At 42.8% G+C, this 19,413-nt stretch overlaps 1 protein-coding gene across 1 annotated transcript in view; it reads right to left on the bottom strand.

Annotated features, from left to right (window-relative positions):
* The window catches only part of Cntnap2 (contactin associated protein 2), a 1,600,222-nt gene that overhangs the window by 125,751 nt on the left and 1,455,058 nt on the right, over positions 1–19,413 (bottom strand). Inside the window, exon 22 of the mRNA XM_050164469.1 lies at positions 16,315–16,408. Within this exon, the coding sequence (XP_050020426.1) occupies positions 16,315–16,408 (94 nt within the window). The remainder of the gene's footprint in view (positions 1–16,314; positions 16,409–19,413) is intronic.

Raw genomic sequence — 19,413 nt, 5'->3', positions numbered from 1 at the left:
AGAAACAGAAGAGTCATTGCCAAATTCCTTTTATGAAGCTACAATTACTCTGATACCAAAACCACACAAAGACTCAACCAAGAAAGAGAATTATAGGCCAATCTCGCTCATGAACAGCGATGCAAAAATCCTCAACAAAATACCGGCAAACCGAATCCAAGAACACATTAGAAAAATTATCCATTATGATCAAGTAGGCTTCATCCCAGAGATGCAGGGCTGGTTAAACATACGAAAATCTATCAATGTAATCCATCATATAAATAAACTGAAAGAAAAAAAAACATATGATCATTTCAGTAGATGCTGAAAAAGCATTCGACAAAATTCAACATCCCTTTATGATAAAAGTCTTGGAGAGATTAGGGATACAAGGGTCATACCTAAATATAATAAAAAGCTATTTACAGCAAGCCAACAGCTAACATCAAAATAAACGGAGAGAAACTCAAAGCCATGCCACTAAAATCAGGAACACGACAAGGCTGTCCACTCTCTCTATTCCTCTTCAATATAGTTCTTGAAGTTTTAGCAATAGCAATAAGAAAGCATAAGGGGATCAAGGGGATTCGAACTGGCAAGGAAGAAGTTAAACTTTCGTTATTTGCGGATGATATGATAGTGTACATAAGCGACCCCAAAAACTCCACAAAAGAACTCCTACAGCCGATAAACACCTTTAATAATGTGGCAGGATACACGATCAACTCCAAAAAATCAATTGCCCTCCTTTACACAAAGGATATGGAAGCAGAGAGGGAAATCAGAGAAGCTTCACCTTTCACGATAGCCACAAACAGCATAAAATATCTTGGGGTAACTCTACCCAAGGAAGTGAAACATCTATTTGATAAGAACTTAAAGGCATTGAAGAAAGAAATTGAAGAGGATACCAGAAAATGGACCTCCCTTGCTCTTGGAATGGGAGGATCAACATAGTAAAAATGGCAATTCTTCCAAAGGCAATTTATAGATTCAATGCAATCCCCATCAAGGTCCCATCAAAATTCTTCACAGATCTTGAGAGGACAATAATCAATAGCCAAAACAATCTTATACAATAAAGGATGTTCTGGAGGCATTACCATCCCTCACCTCAAACTCTATTACAGAGCTACAGTAATGAAAACAGTGTGGTCCTGGCATAAAAACAGAGAAGTCGACCAATGGAATCATATAGAAGACCCGGATTTTAACCCATAAATCTATGAACACCTGATTTTCGATAAAGGAGCTAAAAGTATACAATGGAAGAAAGAAAGCATCTTCAACAAATGGTGCTGGCACAACTGGATATCAACCTGTAGAAGAATGAAAATAGACCCATATCTATCACTATGCACAAAACACAAGTCCAAATGTATCAAAGACCTCAATATCAATCTGAACACACTGAACCTGATAGAAGACTAAGTGGGAAGTAGCCTACAAAAGTTGGGCACAGGAGATTGCTTCCTATGTATAACCCCAGCAGCACAGACATTAAGGGCAACATTGAACAAATGGGACCTCCTGAAACTGAGAAGCTTCTGTAAAGCAAAGGACACTGTCACTAAGACAAAAAGGCAACCTACTGACTGGGAGAAGATCTTCACCAACCCCGCAACAGACAAAGGTCTGATCTCTAAAATATATAAAGAACTCAAGAAACTAGACTTTAAAACGCTTAATAACCCAATTAAAAAATGGGGCACTGAACTGAACAGAGAATTCTCTACAGAAGAATTGCAAATGGCCAAAAGACACTTAAGGTCATGCTCAACCTCATTAGCGATCAGGGAAATGCAAATCAAAACAACTTTGAGATATCATCTTACACCTGTCAGAATGGCTAAAATCAAAAACACCAAGGAAGGATAGCCTTTGTTGGAGAGGTTGTGGAGGAAGGGGTACCCTCATCCACTGCTGGTGGGAATGCAAACTTGTGCAACCACTTTGGAAATCAGTGTGGCGATTTCAGGAAATTCGGGATCAACCTACCCCTGGACCCAGCAATACCACTCTTGGGAATGTACCCAAGAGATACCATATCATATGACAAAAGCATTTGTTCAACTATGTTCATAGCAGCATTATTTGTTATAGCGAGAACCTGGAAACAACCTAGATGTCCTTCAATAGAAGAATGGATGAAGAAAGTGTGGAATATATACATATTAGAGTACTACTCAGCGGTAAAAAAACAATGACTTCTCGAATTTTGCATGCAAATGGATAGAAATAGAAAACACTATCCTGAGTGAGGTATCCCAGACCCAAAAAGAGGAACATGGGATGTACTCACTCATAATTGGTTTCTAGTCACAAATAATGGTCATTGAGTCTATATTCCGTGATCCTAAAGAAGCTAAATAAGAAGGTGAACCCAAAGAAAAACATATAGTTATTATCCTGGATATGGGAAGTAGACAAGATTGCCGGGCAAAAAGTTGGGAACTTGGGGGTGGGGTGGGACGGGGGTAAGGGGAGATGGGGAGAGAAATGTAAGAAGTGGAGAATGGGGGGAACTTGCGGAAACGGGATGATTGGGAGAAAGAAATGTTGGATAGAGGAGCAGGGAATCACATAACTTAATTAAGGGAGTCATCTTAGGGTTGGCAAGAGACTTGAACCTAGAGGGGCTCTCAGGTACCCAGGGCGATGTCCCCAGTTAGCTCCTTGGGCAGCTGAGGATAGGGAACCTGAAATGATCCTATCCTATAGCCATACTGATGAATATCTTGCATATCACCATAGAACCTTTATCTGGAGATGGATGGAGATAGAGACAGAGACCAACACTGGAGCATCGGACTGATCTCTCAAGGTCCCAATGGGGAGCAGAAGGAGGGAGAACATGAGCAAGGAAGTCGGAACCACGAGGGGTGCACCCACCCACTGAGACAGTGGGGCTGATCTAGTGGGAGCTCACCAAGGCCAGCTGGACTGTGACTGAAAAAGCATGGGATAAAACCGGACTCTTTGAACATGGCGGACAATGAGGGCTGATGAGAATCCAAAGACAATGGCACGGGGTTTTGATCCTACTTCATGTTCTGGCTTTGTGGGAGCCTAGCCAGTTTGGATGTTCACCTTCCTAGATCTGGATGGAGGGGGGAGGACCTTGGATTTTCCACAGGGCAGGGAACCCTGACTGCTCTTTGGACTGGAGAGGGAGGGGGATAGGAGTGGGGGGAGGAGGAGAAGAGTGGGAGGAGGGGGAGGGAAATAGGAGACTTGGAGGAGGTGGGAATTTCTTTTTTTTTCTTTCAATAAAAAAAAGAAAAATAAGATTTAATGACCTTTCTAGTATCTACCTGGCTATAACTAAAATTAGACCCTGTGAAACGCCGTCTAAGCAATTGTGTCTGTGACTCCTGGCAAGACGGCCTTCCTGTGAAAGCCCTTTGTTTTCAACCCGCTGGCTTGTTGCCAAAAAAGCTTTTTCTTCTCCCATCACACTGACTCCCGGGTTACTGACTTCATCAGGTATCAGGGGACCCAGATCTTTCAAGCTGCAATACAGCCCAGGGGGTGCTCGATATTTGCTATGGGCCTGGCGCTACTCCAAACCCGCCACATCCAATGCCAGGTTCCATCTTCACGACAAAGCTAGGATAGTGGTGTGATTACATTCACCGTTTAAGAAACTGGAACTCAGGTACAGAAAAGCCTGCTTAGGCACCCTCAGCAAATGTGACAGGTAGACTTCTGGCACAATGTCTGTTAGGCCCTGTTACTCTAAGTATTCATTTTACTTGGTAAAGCTACATCTGGGCGACAAGCAAACATTATTACAATAGAGTGTTATGTTATGTTGGCAACAATATTGAGACACTGGGTACACAGATGTGGTCAAGTAGCTCTAACTTAGTGGGCCTTGTTTTTCTCAGCTGTAAGACAGTAACAAGCCCATCAGTTATGTCTCTGGGTCTCTTATAAATCTATGAGGTAATCATAATGAAGTATAATCATAATAAAGAATAAATGTGTACGAGTGGAAATTAGTGCAAGTAAAAAAATGAGCAGTCAACCTTCAAGATAAAGCACTGGGGATATTCTTCTAAACCAAACAAACATGAAGAAAGCATCATCTTTTCTTTATTTCCTCTCATTTTTTATAATTTCTTAATTCTTCTCACAATTTCCTAATTTCCCCTTACCCACTTTAATGGTATTCCTTGCTTATCACTTAAAACATATTTCCCATCCGTGTTTAACTGCCGCCTCTGTCTTTATAATAAAACCCAAAGGCAACTGACCTGAAATTTCAATTAGCTGTTCGCCAAGTGTTCATTTATCAATATGCTGCCTCCCTTGTTTCGGAGGTGGAGATGAATTACCAGAAATGAGTCCCCATCAGGGTCTCACTCTGAATATAGTAGCAGGCAATTCCGCTGCCACATTCTCTCTATCTCCATCTTAAGAGATATATTAGTCTTTCTCTCCAATAACAATTTGAAAAGAAGATCAGAGTCATCAGCTGTAATGATGGCTTATCCCTGTGTATTTCTCAGTCTGCACTGGCTGAGGCAGGAAATAGAGCAGTGAACAGTGGCAACTCTGGCTTTCTCTTCTGGATGCTTCTTTTTGTCCCTTATATGCGTTAGTGTCTCAGGCACTCATCCTGAAGACACCTGCTGGGTGCTCTCCCATGGATGAAGGACCCTTAAGGGCATCTCCATCACCACCACTACACCTCCTGTAGTTCAAGCTCCGTTCTCTCTTATCTCAACTCAGCATCTGCCATGTGACCGGTTTCAGTATTCATCTTGGCCTTCCACCTGCCTGACCCTTCTTCTCTAGGTAAAATGGCTCAGGCAGTTGGCATGCCCTTTCTAATACATACATCAGACCATACTGCACACATGCTCAGACCTTCTACTTGGTCTCCATCGGGGCAATCTGGCTTCTGACTCTCTCACTCCCCCGTTTCTTCCCACTTTGCCCATTGATCTCGGGTTTTCCTTCACCCTTGGACAAGCCAGACTTACCCTCGCTTCATATAGATTTTCAATTGCCCTCAGCCTTCATGTAAGGCCACAGATCTCAACTCTGTCTCTCCCATTTCACCCAGGACACTTCTTGAACTTTACTGCCTCAAAGAGGGCTTTTCTGGCCATCTTTGTGTGCGCCCTCTCTCTCTGTTACCATCCTCCTTATTTTCTTTCTTCTTAGCACTTACAGCTAGCTAACACTTCTACTCCACAATTCTCTACTCATTCTTTGTCTACATTCATGAGAAAACACACAGCTTAAAGACAGAGGATTTCATGTTTTATTCATCGCCTGTCCATCACCTGGCACCCATAAATGTAATGTACAGTGTATCACTAAAACTGTCATGTGCTCTGTGCTTGCTCAGAGGCTGGATTGGGAGGGAGGGTTTTCCCGACCTCATTTAAGACCCAAACATGTTTGTTTCAAATTATCCTGCTTTGTCTTGGGATAGGTGGCCCCTACACTAGTTCTGTGACAAGAAGAAAACAGCAAAAGAGTTCAAGAGTAAATACACCGTGGCCCCGAGAACACCTATAAAGTGAACCATTTCCAATGAAGGTTACTGCCATTGTTTGCCTCGTGATATAAAAATGGCTGCAGAGGGAAGGAGAGGCCGGAAGTTCAGCCATGGAAGCTCCTCCATGGAGAGGAAGCTTAGTGAGACATCTAGGTGACTGCCTTGGCTTCCACAATTGATTTCTGCCAGATGTTTTGAATCCCCTCCTCTCCTTCTCTTGCTATTTGTCCCTTTCCTTCAGCTTTCTTAAACATACTCATTCCAACCGTAAGTATGACTACCATCTATTGTCTGGGCAACACAGAACAATAAGCACCCAGCACACTTTTGAGCAAATAAGTTATGTTCCCATGTGTCTTTATTCACAGCTTGCAGTGCTTGGAGAAACCATGCCACAGAGATATTCAGAGACAGCATGCACTCCTACTTAACTAGGAGATGGCACAAGGTATCTCTTAGCCACAGGAAGATTAGATGACAATGGTTAACTTTGGGTCCACATGGGTGGCCCTGGTTCTTCGTTTCTCCCTGTGTCCTTTGCTCTGTGGTTTTTCTATCCCTCTCGTGGAAGAAGCAGAGCCTATGAATATTAGTGGTGGGACGAAAATCAAAAGGTTGAAAACTGCTTGCAAGAGTGGGTTTGTAGTCTTGGGCCTGCCAGCGCCTTGGGATGAACATGTTTGTGATAGTTCTAGTCCTGGGATGAGAAGAGTCAAGGCAGAGCTACTCCATCTTCAGCTGACACCAGGTTAGCAGAAAACATGGAGCTGATATTTGAAACCATTACGTTTTTGTAAGTCAGCCGGCTTGTATAGAAAGTACAAGCAAAGATTGTTCCAGTGTAAAGGCCAAGAGATCTATGAGCAAAGAATGAGGTGCAGAGTAGACGAGAAATGTGGAAGGTGAGGAAGATTCAGGGCAAGGGCTTTTGCATTACTCCCCATCCTAGGTATTTTGGGATAGACTGTGTAGGGGGACCTGTAGCAACAGGGGCCAGCTCAATTATATGAGGAGACAAAAGTAGTAGCAAGATTTTCAACTTTTGTTCCAGACGCATGGATTCTGTGGTAGATACCACCAAATCTACCATGGGCCTGACATGTGGATATTGACAGGTTTTCATGGGGAACATGGAGGATATGACAGAGACTCATGGATTTGTCCCAAATGGGAGATGAGGGGACAGTAGTAATGACAAAGATGAGGACAGATGCCCTGTGGAACTCAAAGTTCAACTACCTTAGGGTTTAACCCCCACGGCTAGAAGAGCATGTAGTGACAATTAGAAGACATAGAGTGCTAGGCTGCTGGCCAGCAGCTCCTAGGCTGTGCAAACTCAAGGGCTGGTATAAATTCAACTTCTTCCCTATTCTCACATTGTGTAGATATATAGCCTATATGCTGCTGCCTTCTCTCTTTGGTTTTTTATATGCCTGGCCATCCTTCTATAGAAAAAAAAAGTGTGTGTGTGTGTGTGTGTGTGTGTGTGTGTGTGTTGCTCAATCTGTATAGTACTTTCCTAGCATGGTTGAAGCTCTGGGTTTGATCCCCAGCACCACATATACTGAATATTCTAGTACATGCCTGTAGTCCTATTACTCAGGAAGTGAGGGCAGGAGGATCAGAAGTTCAGGGTCATCCGTGAATACATAGGGAGTTTGAGGTAAGCCTGAGCTACATGGAATTCTATCATAAAGAGAAAAGAAAGAAAGGAAGGAAGGGAAAAAAGAAGCAAGAAAAGGGTGGAACAAATGAAGCACACCACTAGAGAGAATGAGCATTTGTGTTTGAGAAAGAATAGCTCAAGCAGAAAGGTATATTTAAATGATGAAGGGGTCAACTTAAGCCAGATGCATATCTGGTAGTCCTTGTGATCCTGGAGGATCAGTTTATCACAGGCATATAAAAACACTGCATTTCCTTGAACAGTCAAGTTATTCTGTGCATGGCAGTAGCAGATGTTGTAAGGATGTGGGATGTCCTTCTGTATGCTGTGAAAATGTGTTGCTCTCACTGGTTGATAAATAAGCTCTTTTGGCCTATGACAGGGCAAGATAGATTCAGGCAGGAAATCCAAAGAAATAGGGAAAAAGAAGGTGGAGTCTACGGGATGCCAGCTAGTCACCAAGGAAGAAAATGAAGTAATGTCACAGCCATGTGGCAATAAACAGATTAATAGAAATGTGATGTGGGATTCTCTCTGTATGCTGTGAATATATTTTATTACCATTGGTTAATAAAGAATCTGCTTTAGGACTCTGGCAGGGTAGAATAAAGCCAGGCGGGAAATCCAGAGATATAGGGAGAAAGTAGGCAGAGTCAAAGAGACACCATGTAACTGCTGAAGGAGAAAGACACCAGTCACCAGTCAGAAACTTGTTGGTAGGCCACAACCTTGTGGTGATTCATAAATTAAAAGAAGTAGGTTAATTTAAGATGTAAGAGTTTGCTAGAAATATGTATAAGCTAGTGGCCAAACAGTGTTGCAATTAATATGGTTTCTGTGTTATTATTTGGATCTGGGTGGCTGGGAAATGAACAAGCAGTCTCCACCTACAGAAATGGGTTAATTTAGATATAAGAGCTAGCTAGTAATAAGCCTGAGCCATTGGCCAAACATTTATAATTAATAATAACTCTGAGTGATTATTTATAAATGGCTTATCTGATGTTATCTGCAATCAGAAGTTCTATGACTGCCTCAGAGTTCTCAGGGCAGCTTTTCCTACTCAGACCTACTCAGATCAAATTGCTAGAATGGTACATGGGCTTTGCAAATAGCTCCAGACACCAAGAATGTTCCCAATGCTCTTATGCTAGCTGTCAATACACCTCATGCATTCTAGCATAAATAATGTCACTTTTACATAACTAACATATACACACATTCTTGTGATCCAAGGTACAAGAATTCACTTGGCCTTGTTGCCACCTTGACTGTGGAGCACAGGCAGTAAGAGTGATCCCCCCAGTACTTTGCACTGCATTCTTGGCTCTTAGATTTCACAGTAGCATGGTGCTGAACCTCTCAATCTCTGACTAGACTGCTCTGAAACGCCTAGACCATCTTCTCCCAGTCTTGCCACTTGCCATTCTAATTGCCTCACCTTCTCTTCTCTTCCAGCTAAAATCTGAGCCTTCCAAAGACAGAAACTGGGAGAGTTTGACACTACTGAAATCTCCAGTTCCTTACACAATGCCCCACACTGGATATGATGAATATATATTTGTTTAATTTCGAAGGATTAGAAATCACTATTATGTATTATAGACATAATATGGGGCATATACTATGTTGCCTGCTAAATCTTATTTTTTGAAGTTAGGGCATGGCTGTTGTCAGTTTACACAGAGGAAACAGATAACCAAGATGAGAAGCAGAAGTAGCTTGCTTATGTCACATAGTTGGCAAATGGAATGTTAAGACCTGAAGTCCAAGTTTGAGGAAACAAAGTCTCCTCTTTATGGCAATCTTCATGTGCCAATTGGAGCAGGTTAGGCTGTGCCATAGTAAAAAACAGTCCTGTAGTCATCGTTGGCTTACAAAACAAAGGTTTTTTTTTTCATGCCATATATTCATCATGAATAAAAGGGGTTCTCTCTTCATGTGGTCACAGGACCTGGCATGTAGAACAAGCACCACTTGAGGTTTATTAGTCACCCTGCCCGAGTGACAAGGGAACAGGAAGCTTTAGGGGGCCTTGGGTCCGCAATGGAATGTTCTGTCTTGGGAGTGGTACACACTTTTTCAGTTCATAATTCCTTGGCCAGAAATTTTCAGTGAGCTGTGTAATGCCTACCACAGCTTTGATCAAGGGTTGAAAAATTAAATATGTTACTTTCTGTTGTGTGAAGTACTGCCAAAGTTCTGGAAGGAGTGGAAAGCTCGAGAATATGAGGATTTCTTATTGCCAGGGATTGTCACATTTGGAGTATGGATGGCAATGGAGTGCACACAATGGTTACCAGGAGACACATTTCCTACCAAAGTGGCTTTGGACAGTAAAGTAGTTAGGCAATGTTAGAATCTGGGACCAGTATGACTTACAAACTATATAAAACTCAGTGTAAAAAGTTACCTCAGATTTTACTATCCTACCCCAGTTCCTGCAGCTGAGAAGCCGTAAAACAAGGGTTACTCAACTTGAGTAGTTGGTTTCTCCCCAAGGGTGGCTTCTCGGATGCAAGCAGAGAGGCTGCATTGTCCTTTTATAGTGAATAGACCCACTTTATTGTGATTCTATATGAGTCTGAGTCACAACAGTGGCACAAAGAGTTTGCTTGAAAAATTAATAAAAAATGGCTAATCACTCTCTAAAATGAAAATAAATACTGCCACCTTGAGCACATTGACTGTTCAATAACAGAATTTATAGTGATGTGATGCTCAGTATACTGAATCGAAATTCACACCTGTGATATAGTCATACAGTAGATGATATCAAGCAATCCAGAATATAGTTAGCATCTCATCTCTCAAACAGATACTGCATTGCTCACTCCTTCACAGAAGCATATTCCCACCAGACTTCATGGAGTTTCAAAGGCATACAGGCTTCATCTAGTTTGGATTTACTCAGTCTGAAAAGCTCCTTAGTATCTGGAATACTCTCTAGCATACAGACTTCATTATCATCTTGTTTGTAAGGAGGAGATCATCCCACTTGTAGAGATGGAATTTCTCCCTTCAAACTTGTACTCCCTGTGTCTGTTCCAGCCAGTTGAGCGGGCCCGACCAACTAATTCTGCAGCTTGTCTCCAGTCATAACTCAGTCTGAGTAACTCTTCCTGGGCCTTTTGGTTATGGGTCTGTATCTATCTGGTCTTCTCAGAAGACTGTCAATCTACTCCAGACACCGCAGACACCATCTCCCTAGTGGCTCCGTCTTAGATTCATTGAAGAATCAGTTACTGAAGAACGGTGCATCCCAGTACTCGGGAGGCAGAGGCAGGCGGATCTCTGTGAGTTCGAGACCAGCCAGGTCTACAGATCCAGTTCCAGGACAGGCACCAAAGCTACACAGAGAAACCCTGTCTCGAAAAACCAAAAAAAAAAAAAAAAAAAAAAAAAAAAAAAAAAAAAAAAAAAGAATGGTGCTCACACCATTCACCTGAGGTTTTTCTTGAGTCTGGGAATCTCTGATCTCCTTTAATTTTTTTTATTCTTTCTAAGTGTGGAATAGTATTACACCCCAATATTTGTATCCCATCTTTCTACCTTGTCAAGGTACATTTGAAAGGTTTTGTCATCCTGAACATTAGATCATTCCTCTCAAGCATGTGTTGCTATTAATTAGTGTTAGTGTCTTTACTCAAGGTGTTGATAGAACTATTGGAAATGGGGGACAGACACAGGGCCCTCTCCATCTCCCTTAGGTTCCAAATTACATTTCCTGAGAGACAACTTGCTGCTTAAAACCAGACTCATAAAAATCTAGGACATCATTTAGGTAGTAAATGACAAGAAGTAGACACAACTTGTTCTGATGGATTTTCTACTTCGTGAGCCTTCGCTAATTGCTGGGGGTCTGACATCTGGCTAAGGACTCAGGATTGCAGGAGCATCTATGCTAAATTTCTGAGGCAGCCAGACCAAGTTCTCATGTTTGTTCCCACTCCCATTTTGAAGCTCACATTGTCCTTGATGAGGCCTCTCTCTTCTTCTATTCTTCAGAAACACCTTCCTTAAGCAGGGCTCCTTAATGAGCTCAGTGGGAAGCCACATTATTTATTTAGATCTGTCTCCTTCTCCTTTTATGGGACCACTTACTGATTAGCAGTTGACCTAGTAAAGAAACAACTGAATAGCAGGGTGCTCTAGGGGTTGTCAAGCCTTTGGAGTGCACGAAATATCTGTTGGGAGCCCAACTCATCTTTTCAGATGTGTATCTATCTGGAAAATGCAAATAGTTCATTTTTCACTGAACTATGCTCAAAGGGAAATTTAGAATTACTCCCCTGAGTCCTGCCTGTACTGATGGCATAGTTAAAGATTACTAGCTTGAAAGGTAGTGAAAAAGCAGGGCCCCCAGCCACTCGTACAGCCTTTGTTTTGGCACTCTGACTTTTTTGCTTCTAGCAGCAGAATTGTGTTTTCCTGCACCAGCTGTCCTCCTTGCGTCCCCACTGTTCCTAAGGGTGCAGGTGTTACCAGGCAGCAAAGCCTAGGGCATGGACCAAACATCATGCTTTTCCTACACCATCTTCCCATGGATTAGCTCTGTCTCTTTAAGCCAGGAGCTCTCGACTGGTGGTGATTTTGCCCATGGTAGTGTCTGGAGCCCTTCCTGATCATCACAGTCTAAGGGTGCAATTGTATCTAGAGAGTGGGGCTGGTGAGGTTGGGAAGAATTTATAAATACAGCATATAACCAGATGGCAGGCCCACAGCCAGCATCCAACAGTGGTAATACTTTTATTATTTGTGTTTCAAGCAATATGATTGATAAGCCCTCTCTCAGATGTTATGAGATTAATAGTAAAAGGGTAGTTCATTTACTCAACAAATATTGTTTAAGCATTTGTTTTATGTTGCTTATTGATATTGCAACATAATATATGATAATATGATAAAATATTGATAAATTATTTTTTTTAATGCCCACAATCTTTAGCCTCAGGGAACTAACAACTCGGAGGCAGATGTGTGAGTTTTCCATGATATATTTGAGGAAACTGAGACTCTCAGAGGTTAAATCACAAAGCATTAGCACAAGAGGACCAAGATTATTTTCCACAGGCAGGCCTGCACTCAAGTCTAACCAGCTCTGCTAGATTCTTAGGCCTGCATTCTTTTTAGTTCATTATTGTCAGATCTCTGACTAAAGCAAAGCAAAGCAAAGCAAGCAGGCAAGCAAGCAAGCAAGCAAAAACCCACAACAAAGGACAGAGCTGCAAACCAGGTGAGGACTGACATCATCTCTGTGTTGACCTTACTGTGTGTCACCACCCACCTTGTCACCCTCATGTGTTGTGCCAATGCCATTCATTGTGATTCTTTTCTCAGGATTATTAGTTCAACAATCATTCATTCAGCATTGCTCCTGTCTTGATCGACAGGGATCTCATTGATCAGTGAGGATGAGAGCCAGTTTCTCCTGGGCCCAGTTCTAATGAGATAGGGCACAATCAGGGTAGCATGCCTGCAAAGTCATTTTCCCACACATCAGATGATTAACCCTCAGTCTCATGTGTGAGAGCGGATAATAATGACATCTTGTTTCATAGGGTTGTTACAATATTTACTCATCATGTTCATGTATACAACGTTAGATATGTCACAAAATTTGTCTTCTTGTTTCATAAAATCATAAGATCTTTCAAATGCAGAAAACTACTAGGAGCTACCCACAAGTACAATGTAGTTAAACCTATATTTGACACCATGCCAACATGTTATTTTTAGGGCACAAGGGATTAAAGGGTAGCTACTTAGTTATTTGTACACACTGTACAAAACTCTAAGGCCTGGCAGTCAATACACTGCAGCTCTCATTTTTGTTCCAATTCCACCTTTGCTATCAATTGCCCTTTCTACCAACCTGGAGTTTGTAGCCTTTCCTTTGTGGGTTCTACACTGATTCTACACTTCGTGGGTTCTAACTGTCTCACTGAGCAACAGGATGGATGTGTTCCCGGTTCTATAGAAGGATCTTTCCCACTTTCAGGTATGCTATAGAAAACTCAATGCTTGTTGGGTTGGTTTACCTTAGCCTTGCATCCATCCCCCATCAGTTCTTGTTATCTGTCTTTCTCATCTTCACTTCTCTGTTTCCTGTCCCAGAGACAACAGCACACTCCTCAAGAACTGTCTTCATGTCTTCCTGCCTGGTTCCAAGTTTGGTTCTGCTACTTGTAATCCAGGTGGCAGTGGGCCGCTACTTTACATATTTGTGCCTGGTTTTTGTCATCTCTGAAGGGAGATAATAATCTCAACACCTTCCTGGAACTGTGATGAAAGTCAAGGGGGTTAATACAGCTGAAGTGCTATTCTATATAAATGTCCATTATCACTTTCATTACAGGTTCAGTTCAGTTCCTCAAGCTGTGATTTTGCAACCATATTTTAATTAATGCTCTCTGACTGATGTAACCAAGTCTCCATAATGAAACTAATTTTTTTTATAATAAGTGTGAGATGTTTTCTCTCTCAAGTGAAGGCTCTTTCTTTAGAACCCAGGAAAACCCCAAAGAAGCTTCCAGCGGCATTGGCCTTTTATTCTCGGTCTACCCAGTAGTTTTGGAGTCTCATAATGAAATAGTAAAATGAGAGACCCTGCTGAGTTGACTCTACTTGTCTCAAGCGTGCTAGTAATGAACCAGTCTGCCTCCATCTTAGGCTTGAAAGCCATGTTATAGTAAAGACAAACTAGGCTTATTCCTGTTTATGATTAAATCTGTTTCTCAAAGATTGGGTTATGCCCCATCTATAACCTTAACTACAAAGAGCTCTGCACTGCATGTTCCAGGAAATGACAACCATGCCATTGTTTCAAAAGGTTCTTATGGTCACCTGTGACTACCTTATGAGCACCTTGCTATCATGCCGTTGTTTCAAAACTTGTAATACCAGCTGGCAATCCTACTTTTGTTTCAAAAGGTTGTTACGACTCTCTTGCTATGACCGCTTTGTTTTGACCACCTTGCTATGTTCTGTTCCTGTAACCTTGACTATTTTGCTTGTCAAATTTCCCATTTGGAAACCTCCCACCCCTGAGCTATAAAAACCTTGTCTTCCTTACATCTAAAGCTGACCTCTTGAACTCTTCCTTACGGGGAGGCAGCCCGTGCCCACAAATAAAAAGGCTTGTTTAAATTAATTGATTGCTTTAATTAATTTGGCCATGATGATTTTGGTCAGTGGTCTTTCTTCTCCCATCTTTGAGATTAACAGTAGGTCACCTTGATAAAGACAGATTAGGTTGTATTTTCCAGAGAACTTTGCCTAGCTCACATTGGTTGAGGCCCTGTGTTTCGGGTCTGCATATGTGATTGACAGGAAACCTTCTGACATCACAGAGCCCCAGACTCCACCCACAAGTCACACTATCAGGGCTGTTTTCAGAACATATATTCTATGAGGAGCGATAAAGACAGTGTTTGCATATGCAGGCTACTAATCACTTCACCCCTCTTTACCTCTCTGATCACCTCCCCTCATGCTTCAGAATACCCTGTTTCCTTGTCTTATGAAAACCCCTAACCTCATCTTGGGGAGGTGCACATGGTTTCAGAGGCTCCTTTCCCTCATGTCTGGCTGCTGTGTGAGTGAATTCAGTTTCGAAAAACTTGTGATGCAAGATTTCCCTCTGTATGCTGTGAATGCCATTAGTTAATAAAGAAACTGTCTTGGGCCTGTGCAGAAAATAGAGGTAGAGGGGGAAAACTAAAGAGAATGCTGGGAGGAAGAATGCTGGGAAAAGCCATAGAACTACTGCTGGAGACAGATGTGCTGAAATTTTGCTGGTAGGCCACAACCTTGTGTTGATGCACGGATTAATGGAGATGGGTTAAATTAAGAAGTAAGAGCCAATAAGAAGCTAGAGCTAATGGGCCAAGCAGTGATTTAAATAATACAGTGTCTGTGTGATTATTTTGGGGCTAAGTGGCTGGGAACTAACTAGCACCCTCCTTACAACATTGTGGCTTCCCAAACTGGCATACTGCACAGTGGGGAAAGTGGCCTGGTGAAATAGCATTAGCGGTGTTCACTGGACCGTCTGTCTGTTACCACCGTGAACTAAAGCGCCCAGGAAGAAAGCCATAGCTATGTCAAATGCTTTAAAGGCTTGTTGGCTGGTGAGAGCCTTGGGACTGCGGGCCAAGCTCTCGTCTCCAGCCCTCTTATCCATTCATTGTCCACCTAACTTGTTTACACTCAGGTAGAAGTTCCGAATTCTTTCACTATCCTCAAGCTAAGAACATCATCAGGTAAAACATACAATAGAAGTTCCCTGCCTTGCTGTGACCCATCAACATGTCTCACCAATGTGTCTGAAAAGTGCTTTGATTTATGGCATGTCCTGTGACTATAAAAGCTTGTGTAATCATTTCCACACTGGGACATGCTATTTGGGGGCAATCTGGCCATGGTCATGCCTATGTGGCTCAGGATAAGTGATCTTTTATCCCCCTTGAGACATGGGCTGTGCTTCATGCTGACACTGGCATCTACTTCATGACAGACACTCTCACAGGAATAGAAAAATTTTGTAGACTTCATGTAAAACACTAAAAATACTTGTGAGCAATAGTACCTGCCTTTTCATCTAGATAACGCCCATTTCTTATATTGAAGGGAGGACAAGGGTGGTTATAAATGCAGTCACATGTAGGGGATGAGTCCTCTACTTCATGACCTTATAATCTGCAAATGACATTAGACACTTTTCTTAGGAGTGATTCAGAGGGAAGAAGTTAAATTAGTTGTTGTACATAGGCAGAGGCCTTCAATATCCCAGAGAACAAATTTTAAAAAGTGAATCTGAGAGATGATAATTGCATCTTGCTTTATAATAGGTACCACAGAATGCTACTTCCATGTCAGGCACTGCCTGCGATGTCCTCCATGCTAATCACAGCGCACGTCACAGGTGTAATTAGCGTTTCGCAGGAGCAATACCCCGAAGAGGATTTTGTAGCACTCCTGTGAACCACTGTCAGCCACCACCTAGGTTTCCTGGTACAGGGATGCCCCGGGTTGACCTCACTGAGAGAGCTCTGTAGTTAAAAATGCAAATTCACACTTACTACCGCGGAAGACTTGCCACAGGTGCATTTTTAACACCACACTTGTACCAGAAGAACCAAGGACTTACCTATAACTTTTCCAAGGAAGAGCGACTTGGGAGAATTGAATAGCGTGTCAGAGGAGCTGGGCAGATGGTAACTCATGGAGGGATAATGGTCCAGCTGCGGGAAGAGCATGACACACACTGTTAGAATGATGATGTCACTATTTGAACCCTAGTTTCTGGAAATGATTTCAACAGCACAGGATCTGATGTCCAGCCTGAGAAAATGGAGGCTGTCTCTTCTTTTGAGCTGAGTGATTTGCTGGCTGGATTAGGATTCACCCTCACTTTCCTAGCCATCAGCCTGTTGGATTCAATCTCCAATGCTGACCTCTGAGCTGGATGATGCTACACCTTTATAGTCACGTGTTAGAAAGGATTCTCTCACTGAACTGTTTACTCCACTTTTTGACGCAATCTGCTTACAGAGGAATGTTGACCCTCAGAAGCACCCGCTCCCACACCATGCTGCAGTTCAATATGGCCACACTGCTTTTTACAGGAGACAAAATTTTCTGCCACAGTTAGGATCCCTAGAGCTGGCAGCAGCGGTCACCAGCTGCTGTTGGTGAAGGACACATGTCCTCTAGCAGAATTTTTTTCTTCCCAAGTGGAAGGGAGAAAACTCCTCAAAAGTGTCTGTTGGAGCCATGTGGATGTCTGGTCGCAATACCCACGTGCAAGTGCAAACAATGGAGTCACAGCGCCACAGACCATGACTCAGCCCTGTGTTGACATCTTATTCTGGCCTATCTTCTAAAGACAAGTATGGTCTCTTGCAATTCCCCAGCTTGGAACTCTTAGAATTTTCTAGGCTTTTCGGCGACACACTCATTCTTTAGAAGAGAGTTCTACACCAGCACAGGGTGGTGGGACAGGTGTGGGTCATAAGGAAGCAGGTTGGCCCCGTCTCCCCTTCCACTCCCTCCCAGTGTGGTGTTCCCGTGGAAAACCTGTGGAGTGTGCGGAGGAAGGAGTCAGGAAGAGCAGCAGTGGGGGCTGCACCACACTGTGTCCTGGTAAGCCCCATTGACATCTGGCCACTCCCTTGTCTGGATCCTTCCTAACAGCTCAGGGGTCATTAAAGCGTCTACATTATCTCCGGAACTTCTGAGAATCTGACCTTCAGGGAAGCGGTACTGTTAAATTTTTGCACGTTGAAAAAATGTACTGAAATATACCACTAACAAACATTTATTCTATCCAGAGAAGTTTTGCCTATTTTAAGTCTGCTAAAAAAAAAAAAAAAAAAAAAGGCCTTGGGATCCAGCCACTCAGGTTCTGCTAATAAATATCAGAGGCCTACTTTGGCGCCCTCTGATGGCGTTCACGGGTAACTGCAGCATGCCTTTGTTAAAATCAGTTAACTACACCACTCTAAACTAGCGCAGTCTCTGCCTCAAAATGTTTCGTGTTTTTAACCCTAAGATGGCTCCCTTAATTAAGATATGTGCTTCCCTGCTCCCCTATCCAACCTTCCTTTATCCCAATCATCCCGTTTCCCAAGTTCCCCCCAACCTCCCCTTCTCACTTTTCTCTCCCCATCTCCCCTTACCCCCTCCCACCCCACCCCCAAGATCCCATTTTTTGCCCGGCAATCTTGTCTACTTCCCATAATCAGGAGGACAGCTATATGTTTTTCTTTGGGATCACCTTCTTATTTAGCTTCTTTAGGAAATCAAATTATAGACTCACTGACCTTTATTTATCTCTAGAAACCAATTATGAGCGAGTACATCCCATGTTCATCTTTTTGGGTCTGGGTTACCTCACTCAGGATAGTGTTTTCTATTTCCATCCATCTAGAGGGGCTCCCAGGTGCCCAGGGCGATGTCCCCAGTTAGTTCCTGGGGCAGCTGAGGACAGAGAACCTGAAATGACCCTATCCTATAGCCATACTGATGAATATCTTGCATATCACCATAAAACCTTCATCTGGAGATGGATGGAGATAGAGACAGAGACCCACACTGGAGCACCGGACTGAGCTCCCAATGTCCCAAGGAGGAGCAGAAGGAGGGAAAATATGAGCAAAGAAGTCAGGACCACGAGGGGTGCACCCACCCACTGAGACAGTGGGGCTGATCTAGTGGGAGCTCACCAAGGCCAGCTGGACTGTGACTGAAAAACCGGACTCTCTGAATATGGCGGACAATGAGGGCTGCTGAGAAGCCAAGGACAATGCCACTGGGTTTTGATCCTACTTCATGTTCTGGCTTTGTGGGAGCCTAGACAGTTTGGATGTTCACCGTCCTAGACCAGGATGGAGAGGGGAGGACTTTGGACTTTCCACAGGGCAGGGAACCCTGACTGCTCTTCAGACTGGAGAGGGAGGGGGAAAGGAGTGGTGGGAGGGGGAGAGGAGAGGGAGGAGGGGGAGGGAAAAGGGAGATGGGGAGGGAAATGGGAGGCGGGAGGAGGCGGAAATTTTTTTTCAATAAAAAATTATATTAAAAAAATGTTTCGTGTTTTTAAAAGCCAGGAGTTTAAAAATTAATTCTTTTAACTTAGTATACATAGTAGTTGGTTTCCTGGGAGCACTCAATATTCCTTATAATGTAATATATTGTGCTAATGCACTTAAAATGTCTAAAATAATACATATCCATCACAGAAAGATAATAACATAGTCTTTCAGGAAAAATACCACCTTGTGATAATTAATGCTAATTATATTCTTTCATTTGTTTAAAAATTGGGTAAAAACCAACTAAAACTGTTTTATTTGATGTGTATGGGGGTTTTGGCTGCATGCATGACTGTGTCCCACGTGCATCCAGTGCCCACAGAGACCAGAGGAGCACATCAGATCCTCTAGGGCTGGAGTTCCAGAGGGTTATGAGCTTCCATGTGGGTGCCGGAATTGAATCAGTGAGTTCAGGACCAGCCTGGACTACAGTGTCCCAAAGCAAAGCAAATAGAATAAAAACAAAACAAAACAAAGCAACAACAATAAAATGGAACAGAAATCTAAGGGCGATGCTAACTCATTCTAACCCATATTGCCTGCTCAGTGAGGAAAGTGTTTTATTGCAATTAAAATACAGCAAATGCTGATCTTTAACAGTCACGAGGTTAAGCTGGAAGGCAGCAGAAGGAAAGTCTTCAGTGAAGAAGGGATGA

The sequence above is a fragment of the Alexandromys fortis genome, unplaced genomic scaffold, assembly GCF_014885135.2.
Source record: "Alexandromys fortis isolate MF-2015 unplaced genomic scaffold, M_Fortis_MF-2015_v1.1 scaffold_133, whole genome shotgun sequence".
NCBI classification, from domain to species: domain Eukaryota; kingdom Metazoa; phylum Chordata; class Mammalia; order Rodentia; family Cricetidae; genus Alexandromys; species Alexandromys fortis.
Note: the sequence above shows the minus strand (reverse complement) of the source record. Positions and strands in the feature narration are given on the sequence as shown.